The 26,360-nt window shown below is 41.0% G+C and overlaps 1 protein-coding gene across 1 annotated transcript in view; it reads right to left on the reverse strand.

Annotated features, from left to right (window-relative positions):
• The window catches only part of LOC311059617 (GDNF family receptor alpha-1-like), a gene marked incomplete at both ends in the record, with an annotated part of 92,096 nt that extends 65,736 nt beyond the window's left edge, over nucleotides 1–26,360 (reverse strand). The window contains 3 exons of the mRNA XM_084077621.1: nucleotides 20,982–21,065; nucleotides 22,891–23,250; nucleotides 26,321–26,360. Coding sequence (XP_083933747.1) covers nucleotides 20,982–21,065; nucleotides 22,891–23,250; nucleotides 26,321–26,360 — 484 coding nt within the window. The remainder of the gene's footprint in view (nucleotides 1–20,981; nucleotides 21,066–22,890; nucleotides 23,251–26,320) is intronic.

Below are 26,360 nucleotides of genomic sequence, written 5' to 3' on the forward strand. Positions count from 1 at the left end.
AAGTAGGAGTACTCGATTCCACATTGTTACAGTTTCTTAATGGGGCATGAAAACAACTTTTTAAAAGATGTTAACAGATATACAGCTGTTGCTTGTGACAGGGAACAATGGATATTAGGATATTAGCTCACACGGTACCTTTGCACTGCAGTGACATTGCTATATCAAATTAATATGTGACCCCCCACGATAAACGATAAGTCTTCTCTGCCTTTTTCATTTTTGTTCGTTTTCATGTCATATTAAAGCAGGGAATCATAGCTACAAATTGACATATTGCTTGCGTGCAGTTTGACCCACCAGTTTTCGAGATATGGCTTATAGAAAGATGCCTTGTAGAGATTCAGTGAGATTCATTGAACTGAGGAAACAGGCCTCAAAGTGTCTCTTCTGTGATCTGTGAGATGTTAACACCTATCCCAGCATGCATTGCTGAAAGGTGGGGGTCTGAGGGGGGCCATCTGCTGTCCAAGGGTGCATTGTTCTCAAATCAGGGGGACAGACGGACGGACGGACGGACGGACAGGGGGTAAACAAGGGAACCAGGAGACCTGGTACTGCCAGACCCCTAGTGGTTGAAATCTGAATGGCCGGACTTCGTGTGACGGGTCATGCGAAGTCACGGCATGCGAGGTCCCTTCTATGCCCATGTATGGAGAAAGGGGGACAAAAGATAGACCGACATGTATCCCCATATATGGACGAAATAGGGACAAAGCCTCATATAGGCCGACCCTCTGGGTCTGGCAAACATACTCTCTCGCCATGCCTTTCGGCGTGGCGGAGACAATTAATGAATTAATCGATCATTTGCATCCCTACTTACAATGCCTTAGCTTGTAGATTGGCTATTTTCGGCGCGCATCACAGGCACACAAGGAAGTATAAAAGAATCTTAATGCATACCACATACCAAAAAAAAGGAGGATGCCTTACAGTGTGGTTGAGTCTGCTTCACTATGTCATATCTTCCATGTCTCATTTTTCCTGCGCTGACCACAGTGCCACACAGAGATATAGAATGGAATAAGCCTACACACATTACCATCACAGTCTGTTAACATAACCTTCTGAAAAAAGACAAAAATGACCCAACCGCTGGTCAGCCACTAAGACGAGATGAATATCAATGTGCATAATATAATATGAGTAAAACTTCAACCCTATTTTGCCCTCCAAATCCTTTTAAAAAACACAAACCAAACATTAACAAAGTGAAAATATGCATTTAAAATATAGAATCATGTTCACTTTAGGACTGGGCGAATATGGACACAATCAAGAATGATAAGTTCAACCAAACACCTCAATATTTATATTGCGACGATATTGTGGGGATGACAACTGGCAATTTCACAAAATATTTACACAATGAGATCATGGTAATCATCAGTAATGCAGGGGTTGACATTAAGGACTCCGAGGCACTTGACCGTCGGGCAAGTAAATGCCACGTTCTACTTGCCGTTCAATTTAACACTTGTTTTTTTACTTTCTACTTGCAAATTGTGAGGCTGCGGAAAAAAAAAACATTCCTTAATATGTATGCCAAATATCTAAATAGCTATGATTATGACAATTTGTTTTGAAATATCGTCCAATCTTTGAATAATATATATTTTTAAAGCAAACATTTGTAACTCAAATCTTTGCTTCTGGGGGATTATAGAAATGTCTTCTAAATTCTAACAGTTAAAAAAAAAAACGCATGTTGCTATAATATCAGTGGTTCTAAAACTTCAACAAGGACCTCCCAAAATGATATGTACAGTATTTGGCCGCGGACCCATTTTTCAAAAATAGCAGATCACTATTGTTTGGTTAGTTTGTTCCTGTTTTTTATTGGTTTAGGTAAGTAGGTTTGTAAATTGTATTTTGATTCTTTCTTTTTGGTCAGGGGTTTATATTAAGGGTTTCTTCAGTATAGTATAGGAACATGTTGGCTTCATTGTAAAGCAGCACCCTGCAATAGATCAACTGGGGGATTTGGCAATTGTTTTGGGGGGCAATATACCCACATGGTTAGCTGTGTTGCTCATTCCACGAATGCACAATCGTTACAAGTTGTACCTCGTTGTATTGGTGACTAATCAAGCTTTCCAATTAAACACAATTATTGAAGGGAAGAAATAACCAACCAAAATAATGTTTCCAAACCTTTTAGGAGTTTATATATATTGTATGATACTGTATGATACGATATATTGTATTTATGTTGTTAGCACAGTGTTGAGGATCTTGTCACACTAACATTTCACTACTTGTTCATAAACCCTCTTGATTGTTGATTCTTTGCATCATTTTTCTCTCTTTCTTTTGTTCCTTTGTCTGGAACTCTTGTGTCTGTTGTTGTTGGTTGTCATGGCCACCAGTTCCCACCTGACGTCGTGTGGGAGTTCCGACTGCTCCAGACCGCACTGAATGACTGCTAGCTTGCATAGCGTCTTGAGACTAGGACTCAAGTCTAAGACCAACAAGTCATCAGAGTGTGTGGAGTACATGTGTTTGTATCCTCCATAGAGGATGATACGATCTCCCACCATGCAACAGCACATACCAGCCCTCCCATACAGAACCTGGCGTGTCCCCTTGGGCTCAACCTTCTTCCAGGGGAAGGTCTCTGGGTTGAATTTCCACATATCATTCAGATCATTCAAGGTCTGGGTAGTGTTATTGCCACCAAATATATACAGCTCTCCATTGTAGGTAAATGTTGAATGATGCCATTGATCCTGTGAATGAAGCTGTGCAGAAGACGTGCTCAGCCAGCAGTTGGTCTCTGTGTCAAACACTCTGATATTGTTGTAGCATTCCCACCATCCCCCGCCACCGAATACAAACATCTTTGTCCCGATGATGTTGGCAGAGTGATATTGTGAACCATGTGGTGGAATGCCCTTGGCATTAATTGAAGACCAGACCATTGTGGTGGTGTCCAGCTTGTAGATGTCATTAGTGATAGTCTGCTTCTGGCTGATGCCTCCAGAGATGTACACAGCCTTCCCCAAGACACAGGCTGAGTGGTAGCACCTCCCCTCTGGAACGGACCCAGAAACCTTGGTCTTCAACCATCTGTGGGTGTCCACATCAAATGCATAAAGTGCGTTGCAGTAAGGATTCCCTCCCCAGATGTAGATGACGTCTTCTACCAGAACGGCTGTGTGGCCAACACGCCTGGAGGGAACCTCAGGGGGATGTTCTCCTCTTCCAGATGTCATTGGGGTTAACTTCATCCAGTCCAAAGACACTGTGTGGAAGATGTGCACTTCAATCTGGTACTTGGCCATGTAGGACATGCTGGAGCAGCCTCCAAATGAGTACACCTTGTGCTCCACTGCAACAGCAACATGGTTCGTCTTCCGTCCTCCTTTCAGATGAACTGTCCAGCGCAGCATTCCCACACCTGCCACTCACTGTACGATGGAATGGATTTAGATCACTAGCGTGTGTTGCAGCGATCACTTCACTTCAGGGGTTTCAGCTCACAACTTTTACCAATACTCAGGCTGAGGGTTCGGAAACAAAGGAATGCAGAGTCCAGGGAATTCACTTTAAATGTTAAAATGTTATCTATGTAATTGCAAAGACAGCTATTTGAGCACTTTGGTTCTCCGGTCTTAATGATTGCTCATGTGATCTGTGAAAGATATTTCACGTTCCTTTTATACTATGCTCCCATCACGGGAGGAAGTCATGTCATGGATGTCCATATTTGGTCATTACAGTGGAGGATATAATGACAACATCAATCATGGCAAGAAGTAGGAGTACTCGATTCCACATTGTTACAGTTTCTTAAAGGGGCATGAAAACAACTTTTTAAAAGATGTTAACAGATATACAGCTTTTGCTTGTGACAGGGAACAATGGATATTAGGATATTAGCTCACACGGTACCTTTGCACTGCAGTGACATTGCTATATCAAATTAATATGTGACCCCCCACGATAAACGATAAGTCTTCTCGGCCTTTTTCATTTTTGTTCGTTTTCATGTCATATTAAAGCAGGGAATCATAGCTACAAATTGACATATTGCTTGCGTGCAGTTTGACCCACCAGTTTTCGAGATATGGCTTATAGAAAGATGCCTTGTAGAGATTCAGTGAGATTCATTGAACTGAGGAAACAGGCCTCAAAGTGTCTCTTCTGTGATCTGTGAGATGTTAACACCTATCCCAGCATGCATTGCTGAAAGGTGGGGGTCTGAGGGGGGCATCTGCTGTCCAAGGGTGCATTGAAACTTGATAGCTTGGAGTTCAGCTCCCAGGGAGCTCACAAAGTGACTTAGTTGCTACTTGCATAATACCTTACATGAAAAATGTTGCTACAGTAACCTTGGTTATTGGTGTTTATTCATTCATTTTCAAACAGGGCAGTCATGTTAAAAACATCAACATTGGTGGAAAAAGTACTCTAATGTTGTACTTAAGTAAAAGTATCAATACTGCAATGTAAAAGTACTCTGTTACAAGTAAAAGTCCTGAATTCAAAATTGACTTGAGTAAAAGTACGAAAGTATTGGTATAAAAATGTACATATAGTACCAAAAGTAAAAGTACTAAAATGTTTGAAAATATTTACACCACGGCCACTGAACATCAAGGTGGTCCACCAGACTAAAATCTTGACTGTGCAAATTTAAAAAAAAACTTTGTGCAAAAACATCATCTCAAACATTTGCAAACATACAGTAGGTAACAAAGGTACAATGTTACATTCATCTGCACCTGATCACCTGCAAATTGGCCTATTTGAAAGATCTATTTTCTCCATCACAATTAACTGGAGTACTTGGTCACTAAGTACTAGTGCATTCTTGCATAACCAGTCAAGAATACAGTTGACACTAAAGTTATTATTATTATTATTTAGCCTTTATAAAAGTGAAGCTCACAACTTGTCTTTTAATTTCACTGTTTAAAACAGGGCTTGAGTTGTTAATGCATAAATGCAAGTTTGCCCTTTTCACTACTGGCTTACATGAAAAAAATACCCAAATGGGTCCATTTTGTTTCATTCATGTCTTTTCTAAATAAAGTATTCAATCAAAAATAGCAGATCTACAAGCTCACAAGGCGGCGACGCGTTGTGAGCTTGTAGATCTGCTATTTTCATGAAACACGCTTTGTTTCTAACGAGTGTTGTCATGTATACTAATTATAAGCGACCTCGTTTTCTGTAAAGTTGCTTGCAAATATTGGTATTTTATTTGTTATTATTATTTTGTTGTGAGCTTGTAGATCGGCTATTTCCAAATTTACTATTTTCAAATATCCGAGGCATATAGGTTTAGAGTGCTCATGTAGCCTAATAGTCACTTAAATCTTTGGGCTTGTTTTCATTGACCTGGTTGCTTATTTCTCTCTCAAAAATCTGGCAACGGTGTCATTGTTTAGACCAACGAAGAAGAAAATGCGGAAGCAATCTCATTTCCAAGACCAGTGCAAAAGACACAGTATATGTTGCGAAAACATTAAGTTTATTGTATGAATACCAAAAATATTGTGCTGCTGTTTTTGCTTGTAAATTTAGTTATACTAGACCATACCCGGTCGACACATCCGTGGGGGGATATGCGCACATGATCTGGCAACCCGGGAGGCAGTTCGTCCCATAGCTGGGCAGCCCGTAACCATGGCGACAGTGTTTGACACAAAAACGCTAATAAGAAGCTGAGATTTGATGAAATTGAAAAACGGGCTTCACAGTTAAGTTCAGATGGTAATGGTCAATGGCTGTGTGCAAAATCAGAGCAATTGGTCCAGCCACTGAGGAGAACCGGGTAGCTTCACCTACTCACCTACGCTTCACCTACTCACCTACTCAAGACGGTTACTAGAATTATAGTAGGATACATTTTGGCAACATCAAATCTCTCTCAAACTGTCAGAACTACATAATACCTAACATCTGAGACAAGTATTGGTGCCTTAGTATACTCATATGTAAACATAGATCATGAAATTGAAAAAATGCGGGGAAAAATGGCTGAAAATCTATCAAAATGCTACCACGTCCCCCTAAATTATAATAATGCCAAAAATGGACAAGTCTAAAATAAATGCACTCATAGCGCCATGGGGATGGTAAATAATGTGTAATTACAACTGCCCAAACTAGAATGTGCACGATATCTGAGAAATTGAGTCACCACAGAAAAGATATGTGTTGGGGTTGGGTGTTATTATATCAATGTACAGTACAGTATATAGACTATATGGTTCCTATGCCTCACACCCATATCATGTCCAAGACATCAGTATGTCATTGAGCGAGGCCAGGAGCATGCTGGGAAATGTAGGCCCAAGTAGTCCAGTGCTCTTGTCACACAACCCCCCTGTTCCACAGAAAGACAGATGGTTAATTGCCTCCGTTTTTTAATTGAGCTCCCTGTGATCGTACCAAATCCAGACACGAGCGTCCGCTCGGCGAGTTCATCCAACTCCCTATCTGCTGGACAGTTGGGACATCATTTAGAGCTTTTTAGATTCAGAGAAGCGGGTCAAAATGTGCAAGTGATTGTGAAATAATATATTTTTTTCTGAATTGTAGCCATGATGTTGAATTGGCCTCCATCCATATTGTTGAAACCCAAAATCTCCTCCACATGGAGACTTAAGTAAAAGTATTAATACTGCAATGCAGCAATACTATGTTACAGGTAAAAGTCCGGAATTCAAAATGTACTTGAGCGAAAGTACACAAGTATTGGTATCAAAATATACTTAAAGTACAGAAGTAAAAGTACTCGTTATGCACAATGCCCCATTTCAAAAGTTCAAAATGTTTACAAATCTGTGTGTCACATCCCACCACATTGTGAGCTTGTAGATCTGATATTTACAAGTGGCCGAAATATGTACATATAGGGCTGAAGTGGTTAATGTATGTTTTGCGATAATAATCTAAATCTGCAAAGTAACTCGTAACTAAAGCTGTCAAATAATTGTAGTGGAGTAGAAAATACAATATTTTCCTCTGAGATGTAGTCGAGTAGAAGTAAAAGTATTGACAATTGGAAATACTGGAGCAAAGTAAAAAAAAATACCTCAAAATTGTACTTAAGTACTGTACAGCACTTGAGTAAATGCACTCAGTAACTTTACAACAGTGTGTAATATTAATCCCATTATAAATCCAGTCCATGATCCATGTTCCCATTAATTAATTAATGTGTTTATTAATTAATTAATTAATTAATTAATTCATGAATGCATGCATGCATGCATGCATTCATTCATTCATTCATGCATTCACTCACTACAAAAATACTATGCAGCACTTTCTTCTTGGCTGCCATCTACTGAACATCACATTGCCCGGACTATTAATATGGCCACATGTCTGTGGCTAATGTAATTGGACCTATACAGTATGACAATGCGGTTGTTGCACTTGAGCCATATTGCACTTTCAGGTAGTTTAGAATTGTAATAGAGATTGTGTATTTATTCATGCAGCTCAGTTTTTTTAACAGGTCACATTTAGCACTGAGAGTTTAACATCTTAAAGGAGTAGTTCACCCAAAAAAATACTTATTTTCCATCAATTACACACCAAATGAAACCATTGAATTCATGGATTTTGTTTTTGTTTTTGTCGCATTCCTAAGCCAATAATTTGATAGGCTGCCCTAGCGTGTCTGATATCTGGTCTAGAGGGGCGGGTTCAAAATCTACCTGAGAAAAATTCTGTGAGATCCCATTGGTTCACCGATCTGTCTGTCAGCCCCCGGCCCGCCCCATGCCCCTCCTCCTCCCCCAATGTGCAGCTTTTAGAGCCCTGACGTCACAACATTTGGAGCGACTCTCACTGCACTCTGGTTGGTCGGGGAAATTAAACACTTCCTATTCCAGGAACGTCAACAGGCTGGTCCAGGCTCTTATTTTTGAGCAAAACAAAAAAATAAAAGCCTGGAGATCGAGGCTAATAATTTGATGACCGGTGGTCTATCCAGTACGAGACTCAAAGAGACACCTTTGTCTCCCCTACCGGATACATTAGCATCTTTCCGCCGATCATCAAATTATTGGCTTAGGAATGCGACAAAAACAAAAAAAAATCTCCATTAATTCAAGGCTTCATGAGGTGTGTAATGAGGTTGATAGAACTTCATTAAGCCCCCTGGTGGTGTTTTTATGGTGTTTTATGTCTTCTCTGACTATTTTGAGTTTCTTCCTGAAGGCTGAAACCTTGAGGGTCAAACGTGCCAATAGAGATACAGCACTTTAGTGACATAGTAAAAATATACCCTCCCCCTCATTATCATAACACAACAGGTGTGGGCATGAGGAGGAGGAGGAGGGACTAGGACAGGTAGAAGTATCAACACTGCAATGTAGAAACACTCCATTACAAGTAAAAGTCCAGAATTCAAAATGTAGTTGAGTAAAAGTATGAAAGTATTGGCTTCAAAATGTACTCATTGTGCAGTACGTCCCATTTCACAACTATTCAAATGTATACAAATATTTTGGAAATAGCAGATCTACAAGCTCACAATGCGTCAATTTTCAGATGGGGGATTCTCGGCCAAATATATATCAAATTGGGGGTCCTTGTGGCACAAAAAAAGTTTGAGAACTAGAAGGCATTTGATTCTGGGGGGGGTCCCTGGAACAAAACATTTTGAGATGGGGGTCCGCGGCCAAATACATAATCTAACAGTTGCTATATCAGCGGTGCTCCAACTTTTCCATGTCAAGGACCACCCAAAATGATATGTTTTGGGCCACAGACCCCCATCTCAAAATATGTTGTTCCAGGGACCCCCTAAAGCACAGATCGGAGTTGGGAAAAAAATCGCTTTAAAACATAATATATATATTCAAAGATTTGCACAAATTTTCCACGATTTTTCCAAAAATAGCAGATCTACAAGCTCATAGCGCGGCACTCGGTGCTGCGCTATGCTATGTAGATCTGCTATTTTGCTACAATGCGAGAATAAAGAGGATTCTCAGCGTGCGCGCCCTATAGGGATTTGAAGTAAAAAGTAAAGTCATTAGATCTTGTACAGCGCTCATTTTTCCAACACGACATTTCGTCTCAGTCGCCCCCGACCAACAATAGACCGCTCGCACTCCATTATCCTCTGTAAAAAACGGCACCGGAGACACCGAAGTCCTGATCCATCAGCCTGAGGCACAGGTTCTATCCAAAAGGCCTTAACCTATTAAGCCCGGGAACGCATCGGATTTCTTTGGCTATTCAAAAATAGCAGATTTACAAGCTCATAGCGCGGCACAGAGTGCCGCGCTATGAGCTTTTAAATTCAAAAGATTGAGAACCACTGCTCTATATCAGCTCTATATCATTTGTATTTTTTGTTTATTTTTATCTGCACTGTAGAGGAAGCTGGACATACAGTAGAGGAATTGTCCGGCCTGCCATGTTTACAATGCCAGCTGTACTATTACCATCCATGTGACATTAAAAAACACTTGATCAATCTCTCCCTTGTCAATGATGGACTTTTTTTAATTGAGCTCCCTGTGATCGTACCAAATCCAGACACGAGCGTCCGCTCGGCGAGTTCATCCTGTCCAGCAGAGTTCATCTGCTGGACAGTTGGGACATCATTTAGAGCTTTTTAGATTCAGAGAAGCGGGTCAAAATGTGCACGTGATTGTGAAATAATATATTTTTGTAGCCATGATGTTGAATTGGCCCCCATCCATATTGTTGAAACCCAAAATCTCCAGTATTAATACTGCAATGCAGCAATATTATGTTACAGGTAAAAGTCCGGAATTCAAAATGTACTTGAGCGAAAGTACAAAAGTATTGGTATCAAAATATACTTAAAGTACAGAAGTAAAAGTACTCGTTATGCACAATGCCCCATTTCAAAAGTTCAAAATGTTTACAAATCTGTGTGTCACATCCCACCACATTGTGAGCTTGTAGATCTGATATTTACAAGTGGCCGAAATATGTACATATAGGGCTGAAGTGGTTAATGTATGTTTTGCGATAATAATCTAAATCTGCAAAGTAACTAGTAACTAAAGCTGTCAAATAATTGTAGTGGAGTAGAAAATACAATATTTTCCTCTGAGATGTAGTCGAGTAGAAGTAAAAGTATTGACAATTGGAAATACTGGAGCAAAGTAAAAAAAAAAAAACCTCAAAATTGTACTTAAGTACTGTACAGCACTTGAGTAAATGCACTCAGTAACTTTACAACAGTGTGTAATAGTAATCCCATTATAAATCCAGTCCATGATCCATGTTCCCATTAATTAATTAATTAATTAATTAATTCATGTGTTTATTAATTAATTAATTAATTAATTAATTAATGCATTCATTCATTCATTCATTCATTCATTCATGCATTCACTCACTACAAAAATACTATGCAGCACTTTCTTCTTGGCTGCCATCTACTGAACATCACATTGCCCGGACTATTAATATATGGCCACATCATGTCTGTGGCTAATGTAATTGGACCTATACAGTATGACAATGCGGTTGTTGCACTTGAGCCATATTGCACTTTCAGGTAGTTTAGAATTGTAATAGAGATTGTGTATTTATTCACACAGCTCAGTTTTTTTAACAGGTCACATTTAGCACTGAGAGTTTAACATCTGAAAGGAGTAGTTCACCCAAAAAATTACTTATTTTCCATCATTTACACACCAAATGAAACCATTGAATTCATGGATTTTGTTTTTGTTTTTGTCGCATTCCTAAGCCAATAATTTGATAGGCTGCCCTAGCGTGTCTGATATCTGGTCTAGAGGGGCGGGTTCAAAATCTACCTGAGAAAAATTCTGTGAGATCCCATTGGTTCACCGATCTGTCTGTCAGCCCCCGGCCCGCCCCATGCCCCTCCTCCTCCCCCAATGTGCAGCTTTTAGAGCCCTGACGTCACAACATTTGGAGCGACTCTCACTGCACTCTGGTTGGTCGGGGAAATTAAACACTTCCTATTCCAGGAACGTCAACAGGCTGGTCCAGGCTCTTATTTTTGAGCAAAACAAAAAAATAAAAGCCTGGAGATCGAGGCTAATAATTTGATGACCGGTGGTCTATCCAGTACGAGACTCAAAGAGACACCTTTGTCTCCCCTACCGGATACATTAGCATCTTTCCGCCGATCATCAAATTATTGGCTTAGGAATGCGACAAAAACAAAAAAAATCTCCATTAATTCAAGGCTTCATGAGGTGTGTAATGAGGTTGATAGAACTTCATTAAGCCCCCTGGTGGTGTTTTTATGGTGTTTTATGTCTTCTCTGACTATTTTGAGTTTATTCCTGAAGGCTGAAACCTTGAGGGTCAAACGTGCCAATAGAGATACAGCACTTTAGTGACATAGTAAAAAATATACCCTCCCCCTCATTATCATAACACAACAGGTGTGGGCATGAGGAGGAGGGACTAGGACAGGTAAAAGTATCAACACTGCAATGTAGAAACACTCCATTACAAGTAAAAGTCCAGAATTCAAAATGTAGTTGAGTAAAAGTATGAAAGTATTGGCTTCAAAATGTACTCATTGTGCAGTACGTCCCATTTCACAACTATTCAAATGTATACAAATATTTTGGAAATAGCAGATCTACAAGCTCACAATGCGTAAATTTTCAGATGGGGGATCCTCGGCCAAATATATATCAAATTGGGGGTCCTTGTGGCACAAAAAAAGTTTGAGAACTAGAAGGCATTTGATTCTGGGGGGGGTCCCTGGAACAAAACATTTTGAGATGGGGGTCCGCGGCCAAATACATAATTTAACAGTTGCTATATCAGCGGTGCTCCAACTTTTCCATGTCAAGGACCACCCAAAATGATATGTTTTGGGCCACAGACCCCCATCTCAAAATATGTTGTTCCAGGGACCCCCTGTTGGGAAAAAAATCGCTTTAAAACATAATATTTATATTCAAAGATTTGCACAAATTTTCCACGATTTTTCCAAAAATAGCAGATCTACAAGCTCATAGCGCGGCACTCGGTGCTGCGCTATGCTATGTAGATCTGCTATTTTGCTACTATGCGAGAATAAAGACGATTCTCAGCGTGCGCGCCCTATAGGGATTTGAAGTAAAAAGTAAAGTCATTAGATCTTGTACAGCGCTCATTTTTCCAACACGACATTTCGTCTCAGTCGCCCCCGACCAACAATAGACCGCTCGCACTCCATTATCCTCTGTAAAAAACGGCACCGGAGACACCGAAGTCCTGATCCATCAGCCTGAGGCACAGGTTCTATCCAAAAGGCCTTAACCTATTAAGCCCGGGAACGCATCGGATTTCTTTGGCTATTCAAAAATAGCAGATTTACAAGCTCATAGCGCGGCACAGAGTGCCGCGCTATGAGCTTTTAAATTCAAAAGATTGAGAACCACTGCTCTATATCAGCTCTATATCATTTGTATTTTTTGTTTATTTTTATCTGCACTGTAGAGGAAGCTGGACATACAGTAGAGGAATTGTCCTGCCTGCCATGTTTACTGCCAGCTGTACTATTACCATCCATGTGACATTAAAAAACACTTGATCAATCTCTCCCTTGTCAATAATGGACTTTAGCTCAAACTAACTGCATCAGTTAAGGAGCTGTCCAGCACTGTGGTGCTGAATTATGGATGCCTCGAGGAACTGTCCGCTATTTTACATTTTAAGACCCAAAAGAGACATGTGGTGTCTCCCCGGGACCTCAAACGTACAACAAAATTGCAGATCTACAAGCTCACAACATGTCGCGACACATTGCGAGCTTGTATATCTGCCATTTTCAAACATATAAATTGGAAACAAAATGTACTTTTACAAGTATACATTGATGTCAATACTTACTATTTTTATATTGTGGTATTGCTACCTTTACTTAAAGAGGTAGTGCCATGGTTTTGCACTTTTTCTGTTTTTCATGTGTCTATGAGGTTGGTATAACTTCATTAAGCCCCCTGGTGATGTTTTTATGGTGTTTTATGTCTTCTCTGACTATTTTGAGTTTCTACCTGAAGGCTGAAACCTTGAGGGTCAAACGTGCCAATAGAGAAACAGCGCTTTAGTGACATAGTAAAAACATACCCTCCCCCTCATTATCATAACACAACAGGTGTGGGCATGAGGAGGAGGAGGGACTAGGACAGGTGGGTGGTGCTAGGGTGGTGGAGGAGGTGCTAAGGTGAGAACCAGGTATACTTAATGAACTGGAGGCGTGTCCACATAAAACATAATTTTATCAATTTCTGTACACTTTTTGAAAGAAATCTTCCTCCTAGTATAACCATAATACCTGATGATTATGTTTTAGGAGGGGGGTGAATCACTGAAAATCACGGCACCCCGTCTTTAACCCATTAAGACCTGGAACGCATCTGTGTCACTTTAGATTTCTCTGGCTATTCAAAAATAGCAGATATACAAGCTCATAGTGCAGCACCGAGTGCCGCGCTATGAGCTTGTAGATCTGCTATTTCTGAAAAATCTTGAAAAAAATGTTGGGATTTAGAAAACATTTTTAAGAATAGCCTCAGGTCTTAATGGGTTAAAGTGGCACTATGTCACTTTTTTATGAATAAAATCAAATGTAATTTTGTCCAATCTGTATTGTACTTCTTCCACCGCTGATGATAACACACCCTCACACCAACTCTGCTGTTCAGAGTTCCTCTGTTCAACATAAACAGCTTTATTCTGGCTCACATGATATCAAAGCCCAGGAGCTAGATTAAACTCGCAAAAGGCAGAGCGACTTCAAAAACATTTTGTTTACCAATGCTGTCCGGCAGCTGAATTATCCACTGTCTGACTTGTAAACAAAATGAATTCTCCGTTTCACCCCAAGAGAGCTCCAATCTCACCACTAACCTCGCTGTAACCCCACAGTGGTTTTCGGAAGCAGCTTTAGCAGACTCTCTAACTCTTGGGGTGTTTGACTTAAAGGGACATTTCGCCGATTTCGCATCAAACCCCTATTTTTATCTATGTCTAGGACCCATAAACATGATCCTGGTGTGTTTTTTGTGTTTTATCTGTATTTTTAGATTTGTATCCATATCCTCAGAGACTATGAGTCATTTGACTCATAGTCTCTTTATCTCACCTTATTTCCTGACTACAATGTAGACCACACCCCCACGCAGCCTCCCCTCCCCACAAGGAAGGGCAGTGCCCCAAAGCATTATGGTCATTGTAGTAATGCAGCAGTCCAGTCAAACCCCAGTCAAACACACAGACTTCTATGTTTCCGGCCATAGGGTGCAAATTTCAAATTTTGCTACTGTTATCTACTACAAATATTATTAACATTGGGTGACTGTAAGTTCTTCCAGAGGTGAAATGCTCCTTTAACTCCAGTGGTGGAAGAAGTACTCAAAATGTTTTACTTAAGTAAAAGTATCGATACTGCAATGTCGAAGTACTCTGTTACAAGTAAAAGTCCGGAATTCAAAATTAGGTGTAGCCTGGGACCAGACGAATCTGCGAGTGCAAAAAAAAATTGGACTCAGTCAGTGATATAGTCTAGCTACGCCAGGCTAATTTAGGTGTCCTTGGCATCGAACGTTTGTCAAACCCCTGCCTTACATCCTTTATCGACAACGGCAAAATAAAATGTGAACATCATCCCACTGGCCGCGGTGCAACAGGTAAATAGGCTCTATTCACAGCAGCCATATTATGAAGACATTCACAGGTGTTACCAATGATACTAAAGAAGGCTCTGTTCCATTCTTGTCAAACCGACTCAGGGTGCTGATATTGTGCATGTTGGCTCACTGGAAACACTCTGTTACACCAGTGGGTCTACAGTTGGGGTCCAGGGACCCTCATGGGCTTCCAAATGGCCCCTTACAGGTGTGTAACTCTGAGAGTGTACTAGTTACTTTTCAGATATAAATTATTACATTATAAAACATACATTTAACCACTTCAGCCCTATTTTATACCTACCTATTTGAAAATAGCAGATCTACAAGCTCACAACGCGTCGCATCGTGACGCGTTGTGAACTTGTAGATCTGCTATTTTCAAACATTTTATTACCTTAACTTTTGGTACTTTTAGTACATTTTGATACCAATACTTTTGTTCTTTTACTCAAGAAAACGTTGAATTCCGGACTTTTACTCGTAACAGAGTATCTCTACATTGCAGTATTGATACTTTTACTTAAGTAAAACATTTTGGTACTTTTTTCCACCACTGCTCAGGGGTTAAATGTAGCAGTAATGCACGAATGTCCCCCGACCTTGATGATTTTCCGCACGGTGTGTGTGAGACGCTCGGCGGCTCAGGGGTTAATGTAACAATAACGTGACAACGGTCCGTTCAGCCAGCCTCCGCCGTGAACTCCATTTCGCCGCTTCAGACGTTCTTCATTACGCTTTATTGACAATAAGAAATGGAAAACGTAGCAGGACACCACAGTCGATGGGTCTTTCGACTTAAATGGCTCGGCAGCAGGGAATAGAAGTGGTCCATCACAAGTTGTGGACCACATAATGTAAGCCCTGTATTTTATACTTCAGTGTATGAAGTATATATTAAAGTAGTATCAAATGGGGAAACATGGGAACAATTCTCATTCTACTACTCTGCCATCATAATGTGGAATGCCCTCACATCATCTATTAAAGGGTGTGAATCACCGGTTTCTTTCAAAACTGACCTTAAAAAATAACATGGGGAGGTAGATTTGAATTCCCAGGAGGTGTCATTCACTGCCGCCGTTTTTCCTTCTTCTCCTTTGTACGTCTAGTTATTTGTATTTGTCGGTGACATGTATTAGCATGTTAGTATGCTATGCTATGTTTTTTTTTACGTTAAAGTGGCTGCCCACCACCGCGGAGGTGGTGGGTTCGATTCCCCCACGGTGCACCTGGCTTTGTCCAGAGTCTATACGAACGATGCGACAGCAGTGACGACACACAAATGTGTGAGGGGAGGAATCCATTGGCATAACGACCACATTGGGGAGAAAAGGGAGTAAAACAAACAAATACAAAAGGTAAAATAGCAAGCTCGAAGCAGGGCACGTTGAGAGCTTGTAGATCTTGTTTATTTTCAATAATATTAGATTTTTCTTTTTTTATGTTGGACAGTTTGGGATTTGTTTTTTCACAAAATAGGGTCGTCAGGTTGGAAGGAGTTAAACTGACACAATCATCTTATTAACTGAATTGAATGTGTGAAATTATTTTTTTCACACCACCCGCTCCCCTCTCTCTTTTACAATTGAGACTCCAGGCGCCTGCTGGGGGTCCACGGACCACAACCCCCCCCACTCTTGAAAACCTGTGATCGAGAATGTCAAAACTCACTACAATAATATAGTTCAATTCAATTCAATTCAATTTTATTAAAGTGTCAAATCACAACAAGTTGTCTCAAGACACTTTACATGTAGAGCAGAGACCCGACAGTCCCACCCTGAGCAAGCAATTTTGCGACAGTGGCAACGAAAAACTCGACCCTTAACTGGAAGAAACGTCAGGCAGACCCTAGGCTCTGGGGTGGGGCCTTCTGCCTCGACCGTGTCGGGGGGGAAAGAAGAGAGAGAGAGGGAGAGACAGTTCCACTGGCCTGTTCTTTTCCTGTACACCTAAGAATGTGTTAAGATGAATAGCCCCTGCCGCAGCTCCAAGCGAGCAACAAACAACACAGACATCTCCTCACAAAAATACACAAACTCATTGAAACCCAGCGCATGAAAACATCTGATCCCCAAATCTGTGCTATACTGCCGGAAATGAGCACCTCCCAGCCAACAGCACTGCAGCCATTATTAACACGTTAAGACCGGGAACGTATCTGTGTCATTTTTAAGATTTATTTGGCTATTCAAAAAATAGCAGATCTACAAGATGAGCTTGTATATCTGCTTTTTTTTTTAAATTGTTAACATCATAACAACAGCAAATCTTTGAATATACATATTGTCTTTTTTCAAGCTTTAACTCAAATCTTTGCTTCTAGGGGGTCCCTGGAACAATATATTTTCAGATGGGGGTCCGTGGCCGAATACATATCATTCTGGGTGCCTTTGACAGGAAAAGGGTTTTGAGAAACACTGATGTAGAAACGTACGTTTTTTTTCTTTCCAGAAAACTGTTTTAGAAGTGCCTTTGACAGGAAAAGGGTTTTGAGAAACACTGATGTAGAAACGTACGTTTTTTTTCTTTCCAGAAAACTGTTTTAGAAGTGCCTTTGACAGGAAAAGGGTTTTGAGAAACACTGATGTAGAAACGTACGTTTTTTTTCTTTCCAGAAAACTGATTTAGAAGACATTTGTAGAATCCCCCAGAAGCAAATATTTGAGTCACAAATGTTCGCTTTAAAAATACTTATATTCACGATCTTTAAAAAATAGCCAAAAAAAATCTATGTATGACACAGACGCTTTCCCGCTCTGGGAACCTTCCGGTTGCCATACGGTCTCTACCGCCCCCTTTCACATCTTTCATCATTTAGTAAAAAAGTGTGTGTGAATGTGCGTGCGCAAGTATTTTTACTCCATTTAGTAACTTTCAAGTGCTTTGACTGAAATTAGTCACTTTTTACAGACTTTGATGACTTTAAAGTATTTGTACTCATTTTAAGTACTTTAAAATGTTTTTACTGACTTTTAAGTGTTTTTACCCATTTTAGCATCTTTTACGTATTTTTACTAAGTATTTTTACTCATTTTAAGTATTTTTACTCAAACGTGTGTGCGTGCGTGCGTGCGTGCGTGCACGTGTGTGTGCTCGCATGCATGCATGCGTGCGTGCGTTGCACTCCTGTTTGTGTATAATTAGTGTAACTGGTTGCATCTTTGTGTCGCAATCAGCCGCAGCTGTTGAGGCCGTGCTCAAACATACGGACAGACACACACACAAAGTCAGTCCTTGGAGTGGCTAGCACCACTCAAAAACAATGTGTGTACCACAGCCACAAACAAAACAGACATCTCCCACGAAAATGAAAGCTCATTGACAACCAGCTCATGAAAGCATCTCTGATCCCCCAAAAACCCCGTCCTATACTGGCGGAAATGAGCACTCCTCCCATCGGTAACACTAGCCATTAGGTAAAGAAATAAATAAAAAAAGAAGCGTCAGAACCTGTCATTATCACTTTGAGAGAGAGCTGAGAGTGAAACAGCACTGAATGACTGCGTTTTATATATATATAGAGAGAGCAGGTCAGAGCGGCAGATAAAAAAAAGGCGCTAGGGAACCGGTAATGGAGGGCTGTGAGAGGGCTGACAAACCTTGCAGACTGCAGTACAAAATGGAAAAAACGCTGACAGAACCGAGCACATTTTTTTGCACCTACCTACATGTGGTCACTTAAGCACAGAGATTTTCCAACCTTTTGAAATTTGTGGACCCCTCCCGGTGTGATAGGCATCAGGCCACGGACCCCCATTTGATAGCTTCTTTTTAAATCTGTGGGACTCCGATCACCAATACACTGTAAAATCCTTGGTCCCCAGACCTATGGTTGAGAACCGCAGACCTCAGTAATGTTTCAAAGGTAGAGACACACTTTACAGCCATTGGAGGCGGGGTTTTGAGGACAACTGCTTTGAATTGCTATTATTGTTTACACACAACAGAAACCAAGAAATATATATTTCATGAGCGAGAGATCACAGTAAAAATCCTAAGCATTCTTCCTCCACACTGGGAGAAAAACAACATCTGAAAGTTTGATGGGGTGCATTTTTACACGTGAGGCTGTGACCACTTTTACATTGCATCTTATGAGAGGTGGGGTTCATTTGGTGCCGGCCTGCGCGCGCATTCTGGTTCTTATCAGTGTGACGTTGTCTGTTAAGGCGTCTATAGATCCCTTAACAGACGACGTCAAACTGATAAGAACCAGTATGCGCGTGCAGGCCGGCACCAAATGAAACCCATTATGGCATGTCTCGCTAGGACGCGCCTCACTAGCCAACACACGAGAGGAGGTTGAATAAACTGAAACCAGCGCAAAGGTTGCAAGCGTCATACCGGTTGCAAATGGAACCCATTCTGTCAGGTCTCGCTAGGGTGCGCAGCACTAGCCAACACACAAGAGGGGGTTGGGGTGCGCTGAAACCAGCGCACCCCGAAACAACAGGTTGAGAATTGATTGCATGAAACAATCACCTGTGCGTCCAGTCTCAATGTTGGTAAACAAATAATTGGTCTATTGGAAGCAGGCAAGGATTTGTCCGCTTCTAGTGGCCATGCATAAACACAAACTGTCAAAGAATAGCAACACATCCCACCTCTGTGACAAAATGTCCAAATGTCCGATATCCAGGTATTACAATATCCACGCTAGATGTACACAAACTGCTCAGGACAAAGCAAGCTACACAGGTGTCATTAAAGGTAGGGGTGAGTGATACGTTTCGGTTGAAACAAAACGTTTTGTGTTAAAAGGTTAAAGCTCGATTGCTATAGTGTGTCTGTTCAGTCACAGGAGTCTCCCTGTCTCTCCAGCTTTTTAACAAACGGAAAATACATTTTCAGGTGGGTTGCAAATGTCAGCCAATCAGGAGAGAGTGCCCATTTATCAGCTTCATTTTCATAGTGTTCCAGTTTCCAATTTGTTTGTGTCACCACTTCCAATTTCACTTGTTTAATCTGTATCCTGACTGAGTTCTCTATCCTGATTGGATAACATTGGTATCCCCACCTGAAAATGCATTTAGTGTTTAATGAAGAGCGGGAGAGACATGGAGACTCCTGTTACTGAACAAACACTCTATAGCAATGAGTACTATCAGAATATAGAGCTATTTAGTTTGTCACCATTTTTTCACGTTGTTTCACAATTATCTCAAAACAATAACGGCTTTCTCAAAACGGCACACACAAAACTGAAAACCTCACATACAAAATGCTAAACCCTACACTGCCTTCGCAAGATGACTCTTTGCCATCAAATCTGTTCACAAAATGGAACTTGTGTTTTCATTCGGTACACAGCCATATTTTCAAATGACGCACACACACACACCATTCATTACAGTACACACAACTAAGCATTTGCTGCACACTACCAAGCATTTTACAGCACACTGAAGTGCAAAATTGAAAAGACAATCATAGAAATGGAACACACCATATGAATGACAATGACTCTGGAGAATGAGACATTTCTCCTTTTGTAAAATGACTCAGTGTAGGCCTATACTTGTTTCATAGTCAAACATTAAACAGCACAGAAATATGAAGCCCTACATGATTTAGGCATCACGCCTCTGGTTCCTGTCTGGCCAGAGGGCCTCATCCACATCACAGGCAATGTTTTCCCTGTCCAAGCAGCGTTGGAAGAAATGCCTCGAGTGGCGCCCCCCGACAGGCCTCAACACCGACGTCGCCACAAGCCTTTTCCATGGCCTGGAGCAGTGGCGCCGGCTATGTGGGTTCCGTGTTAACAATCGCGAAAACATGTATTTTAACCAAAGACAATCACTTACCCTACCTTTAATTCCATCATATTACTGAGCGGGGGAGGGGAATCACCTCAGTTATCAGTAAGAAACGTTTGGTGGATAAGTGATAAGAAGAAAGTCATGACTTGGGATTTTGGAGAGACATTGGGCCTCTTCTCACTTCCTTCACAGGTGTTACCAATGATACTAATGAAGGCTCTGTTCCATTCTGGTCAAACAGAGTGAAAGGTGCTGATATTGTTCATGTTGGCTCACTGGAAACACTCTGTTACACCAGTGGGTCTTAGAGTGTGGTCCAGGGACCCTCATGGTTCCTTGAGGGGGTTCCAAATGGCACCTTAAAATGTGTGTAACTCAGAGTGTACACTCTCGGAGTTATGGGGGTCCTTGCAAATAAAGGGTTTGAGAACCACTGTGCTACACGAACTGGAACAGAGCCTTCATCAGATAGAATCATTGGTAACACCTGTGAAGGAAGTAAGGAAGTCTTCTCCAATGTCTTTCCAATAATGGCTGCTGTGCATAGAGCCTAATTTGGAGCATGTAGGCATCTTTGAGGAGACGTTAGATCTCTTACCAGAAATGATGGGAGCCAAGTGCAAGATGTCTGACAGCCGGCTGTTGACCGCTTCATAGGGTGACTCCTCCAACAGATCATTGCCTGGATATGAGCAGTGGACAATCAATCAATAACACGTGGGCATCGGGTCGTGTGTGTGTGTGTGTGTGTGTGTGTGTGTGTGGGAGGGGGGGGGGAGAGAGAGAGAGAGACATAGAGATATACAGAGAGAGGGGCGGGGGAGAGTCAAAGAGAGAGAGACATAGATAAATAGATAGATACAGAGAGTGAGAGAGAGAGAGAGAGCGCAGCGAGAGAGAGACATAGATAAATAGATAGATACAGTGAGTGAGTGAGTGAGTGAGTGAGTGTGAGAGAGAGCGAGAGAGAGGGGGGTTGGGGCGGGGGAAGGGAGTCAAAGAGAGAGTTAGCGCAGAGAGAGAAAGACATAGATAGATAGATAGATAGATAGATAGATAGATAGATAGATAGACACAGAGTGAGGGGGCGAGATAATCTACAGTACGACACATGTTTTTCATTGTATTCATAATAAGCTATTCATAAACTTACATTTTTTATTTCATGTCAAAATCCTGTTTTCTTTGTTCTTTAAAAAAAAATAAGTAGGCTATCTAATCCCTGGTATTGGTTTAGTGAAGTATGGATTATTCTAGCACAACCAAGACACAGTAGACACACATGTAACCCCTAATCAATACTTAGTTGCACGACAATACAATGTACAGATATAAATATTGACCCCCTTACAGTGGTGTAAAGTAACTAAGTACATTCACTCAAGTAGTGTACTTGAGTACAATGTTGAGGTATTTTGACTTTCTTCAGTATTTCCAATGTTCGATACTTTTACTTCTACTCCACTACATCTCAAAAGGCAAGTATTGTACTTTTACTCCAGTATCAAGACATCTTTAGTTCCTAGATACTTTGCAGATTTAGGTTATTATCACAACACATACATTAACCACTCATATATATATTTCTGCCATTTGAAAATAGCCCATCTACAAGCTCACAATGCGTCACATGTGAGCTTGTAGATCGGCTATTATCAAAATATTTTTTATACATTTTAAACTTGTGAAGAAATGGGACATTCTGCACAATGAGAATAGTTTTACTTGTGGTACTTTAAGTAGATGTTAATGCCAATACTTTTATACTTAAAGTACCAAAAGTTAAAGTTCAAAAATGTTTGAAAATAGCGTAGGTATAAAAGGCTAAAATGGTTAATGTATGTTTTATAGTTTAATAATTTTAACTGCAAAGTAACCAGTAACTAAAGTTTTCAAATAATTGTAGTGGAGTAAAAGTACAACATTTGCCTCTGAGATGTAGTGGAGTAGAAGTAAAAGCACAGACAAATTGGAAATACTCCAGTAAAGTAAAATCACCTCAAAGCTGTACTTTCGTCTGGTACTCGAGTAAACGTACCTACAGTAGTTACTTTACACCACTGGTAATAGGCTCTATGCAAAGCAGCCATATTGGAAAGAAATTGGGCCTCTTCTTACTTCCTTCACAGGTGTTACCAATGATACTAATTAAGGCTCTGTTCCATTCTGGTCAAACAGAGTCTGTGCTGACATTGTGTATGTTGGCTCACTGGGAACACTTGAGGGGGGTTCCAAACGGCCCCCTTACGGGTGTGTAACTCTGAGAGTGTACAACATGGAACCAAATGGACCCGTAAGGGTCCATTTGGTTCCATGTTGTACACTCTCAGAGTTATGAGGGTTCTAGAAATTAGAACCACTGTCCACTATCCACTATCTACACTAAATGGAACAGAGCCTTCATTAGTATCATTGGTAACACCTGTGAAGGAAATAAGGCAGAGGTCCAATTTCTGCCCAATATGGTTGCTGTGCATAGAGCCTATCCACCACTCTGTTAATAATACCTTGCAGGCTGTGGAAGATGCTCCAGAAGATCCGCAGGCAGTTCTTCTCCTTCTTCATGCCTCGCCTGCACCGGCAGTGGTAGAGCGGGCTCTGCCTCATGGCGTCGATGGCGCTCCGGCACTCGCCCTGCGCCTCGGGCGCCGTCACGGCGGTCCCGTTGTTCGCGCTCTCGCCGCCCGCCACGCACTGCCTCATGGTGCGGTACCGGGTGGAGCAGACGGGCTCCTTCAGGCACTGCTCGCTGGCCTTCACACAGTCCAGGCGATGGGCTGGGGACGGGGGGACGGGGAGGTGGGCCGAGGAGCGAGAGGCCGTGGTTCTTCCGTCACCACCGGCACCCTTTAGCGTGGATGCTGAATCTATAAAGGAGATTCATTCTGTTATTATTTTTTTTTAAATCACACCCAGTGTGAAGAGAGTGGTGTCTTTAAATTAGTGTAACTGGTTGCATCCTTGTGTTGCAATCAGCTGCAGCTGTTGAGGCCGCGCTCAAACGGACGGACGGAACCACACACACGGTCAAGTGTAGGAGTGGCTGGCACCACTCAAAATCTTGAAAATGTGTCAAATCATGTAAAGCGAACATTTTTAACTCAAATTTTTGCTTCTGGGGGGGTCCCTGGAACAAAACATTTTGAGATGGGGGTCCGCTGCCAAATACATATCATTTTGGGGGTCCTTGAGAACCACTGCTATAGAAGCATACGTTTTTCAAGAAACTGTTATACTGAAGCAAACATTTTAGTTACAAATGTTTGCTTTAAAAAAAGATACATAATATATATTCAAAGATTTGCACAAATTGTCAAGATTTATCAAAAACAGCAGATCTACAAGCTCATAGCGCGGCACTCGGTGCCGCGCTATGAGCTTGTAGATCTGCTATTTTTGAATAGCCAAAGAAATCTAAAAATGACACAGATGCGTTCCCAGTCTTAAAGGGATATGTAAAAGTATAAATACTGCAATGCAGGAATACTCCGTTACAAGTGAAACTCCAGAATTCAAAATGTACTTGAGTAAAAGTACAGTATTGGCATCAAAATGTACTTAAAAGTATCAAAAGTAAAAGTACTCATTATGCAGAATGACCCATTTCACACGTTTTCAAATGTATAAATCTTTTGCAAATAGCAGATCTACAAGCTCACAATGCATCGCACCGTGGCACCTTCGTGACCTTGTAGATCTGCTACTCTCAAATGGCCAAAATGATTATAGGGCTGGAGTGGGTAATGTATGTTTTGTAATAATAGTCTAAATCTGCAAAGTAACTAGTAACAAGTTTTCAAATAATCGTAGTGGAGTAAAAGTACAATATTTGACTCTGAGATGTAGTGGAGTAGAAGTAAAAGTACTTAAAATTTGAAATACTCCAGTAAAGTAAAAAAAAAAAATACCTCAACATTGTACTTAAGTACAGTACTTGAGTACATGTACAGTACTTAGTTACTTTACACCAATGAGGAAATTCATTAAATTCACAAAATGTAAAATTTCGAGTGATAGCCTATATATATATTTTGTTTTGACTTTAGGTCCATACACACACACACACACACACACACACACACACACACACACACACACACACACACACACACACACACACACACACACACACACACACACACACACACACACACAGTCAACTCCTTGAGCAATTTTGGCAAAACATAAATACATACTAAAATTCAAATCACTCAAAGCACATTTTGTAGCCAAAATTGCCCTAATCTACATATTAATAAAGACGTTATATTGGTAACATGATAGGTGGGCACTAGGGACATCTCGGCACCTCAATGTAAAATTGACTATTTTGTCCAAAATTTAAAAAATAAAAATAATTGAAAAATAATCTTAAGAAAAGTATACATGATTAACATGCTTAAACATTCGACAATTAAGGTCTAATATTTCTACAATTTGCTACAAAACCTGTATATCCAGTCATTTTGGGGCATAAACAAGAAGTTGAAGGATAACATCAAGTCTGATAATGATGTACCGTGCATGTCCACATCATGTATACTTTACATCCTTGGTTCTCAAAGTGGGGTCAGGGGACCCCCAGGGGTCGATGGGGTTCCAGGGGGTCCCCAGCAAATTTTGTTAATATAGCATCGCAATCATTTTAACCACTTTAACCTTTTATACTTTGGGCTTTTCAAACATAGCAGATCTACAAGCTCACAGGGTGGCCGAGTGCCGCACTATGAGCTTGTAGATCTGCTATAAAAAAAATATATATATCATGAAAATGTGTGCAAACCTTTGAATAGCCTATGTTTTTACAGCGAACATTTGTAACTCAAATCTTTGCTTCTGGGGGGAACAAAATATTGGAGGTCCTTGACATGAAAAAGTTTTAACCACTGCTTTACATTACTTAAGACCATTTTTTTCAAATATTTTATTTTTCAACATTATGGACAAAATAGCATATTTTACACAGAGATATTCCTATAGTGCCCACCTATCCTGTATCCCTATACTATAACTGTACATGACCAGGGATCAGAGCAGTTTTTGACACATAATGCAACATAATTATGAGTAGGCTAAAACCATAGAGCAGGGGTCTTCAACAGGGGGTCCGGGACCCCTAGGGGGTCATCAGAGTTACTACAGGGGGGTCCGCCAAATCTTTGTGTGAGGATTTATTTTTTTTACCTACACGACTTGAACCCTAGCATCCCTTTTCCTGAGGAGAACTTTAGCCAAAAATAGCAGATCTACAAGCTCACAACGCCTCGCTCTCTGCGAGGCGTTGTGAGCTTGTAGATCTGCTATTTTTGGCAAAGAGGTATAGGTGAGGGAAAAAAAGAGCAGACCAAGTAAACCTAAAAAAAGGTATAATCTGAAACACAATTTTATACAATACAGAGGGGGTCCCTGCTTCATCTCTCTCTCTCAGCTAGGGCATTGGTTCTCAAAGTGGGGTCTGAGGACCCCCAGGGGTACTTGAGGGGGTTCCAGGGGGTCCCCAGCTAAATGATGGACAGGGACCAAATGAACCCTTATGGGTCTGTAACTCTGAGAGTGTACAAATGGAACCAAATGGACCCGTTAGGGTCCATTTGGTTCCATTTGTACACTCAGAGTTAAATTAACATTGATTTTACGATATGAATTGGGGTCCCAGAGATAGAAATGCCATTAAAAGGGGGTCCGTAGCCTAATGCATGCCAAACTGGGGGTCCTTGAAATTAAAATGGTTGAAATCACTGCTAGAGCGCCGTAAAAATCTTCTATTATGGGGGTCCCTGGCTTATCTTTTCAAATGGGGGCCCGCGGTCTAATAAGTGTCTATTTGGGGGTCCTTTGGCACGAAAAAGTTTGAGAACCACTGAACTAGGGGGTCCCTGGCCTGAAAACGTTGAAGACCCCTGCCATAGAGGCTAAAAAAAACGTCAGATTACTCACCCAGCATGGACAGCATGATGAGAACAGCTGCTAAAACCAT

The sequence above is a fragment of the Gymnoscopelus microlampas genome (assembly GCF_963454915.1).
Source record: "Gymnoscopelus microlampas genome assembly, chromosome: 14".
Taxonomy (NCBI): Eukaryota; Metazoa; Chordata; class Actinopteri; order Myctophiformes; family Myctophidae; genus Gymnoscopelus; species Gymnoscopelus microlampas.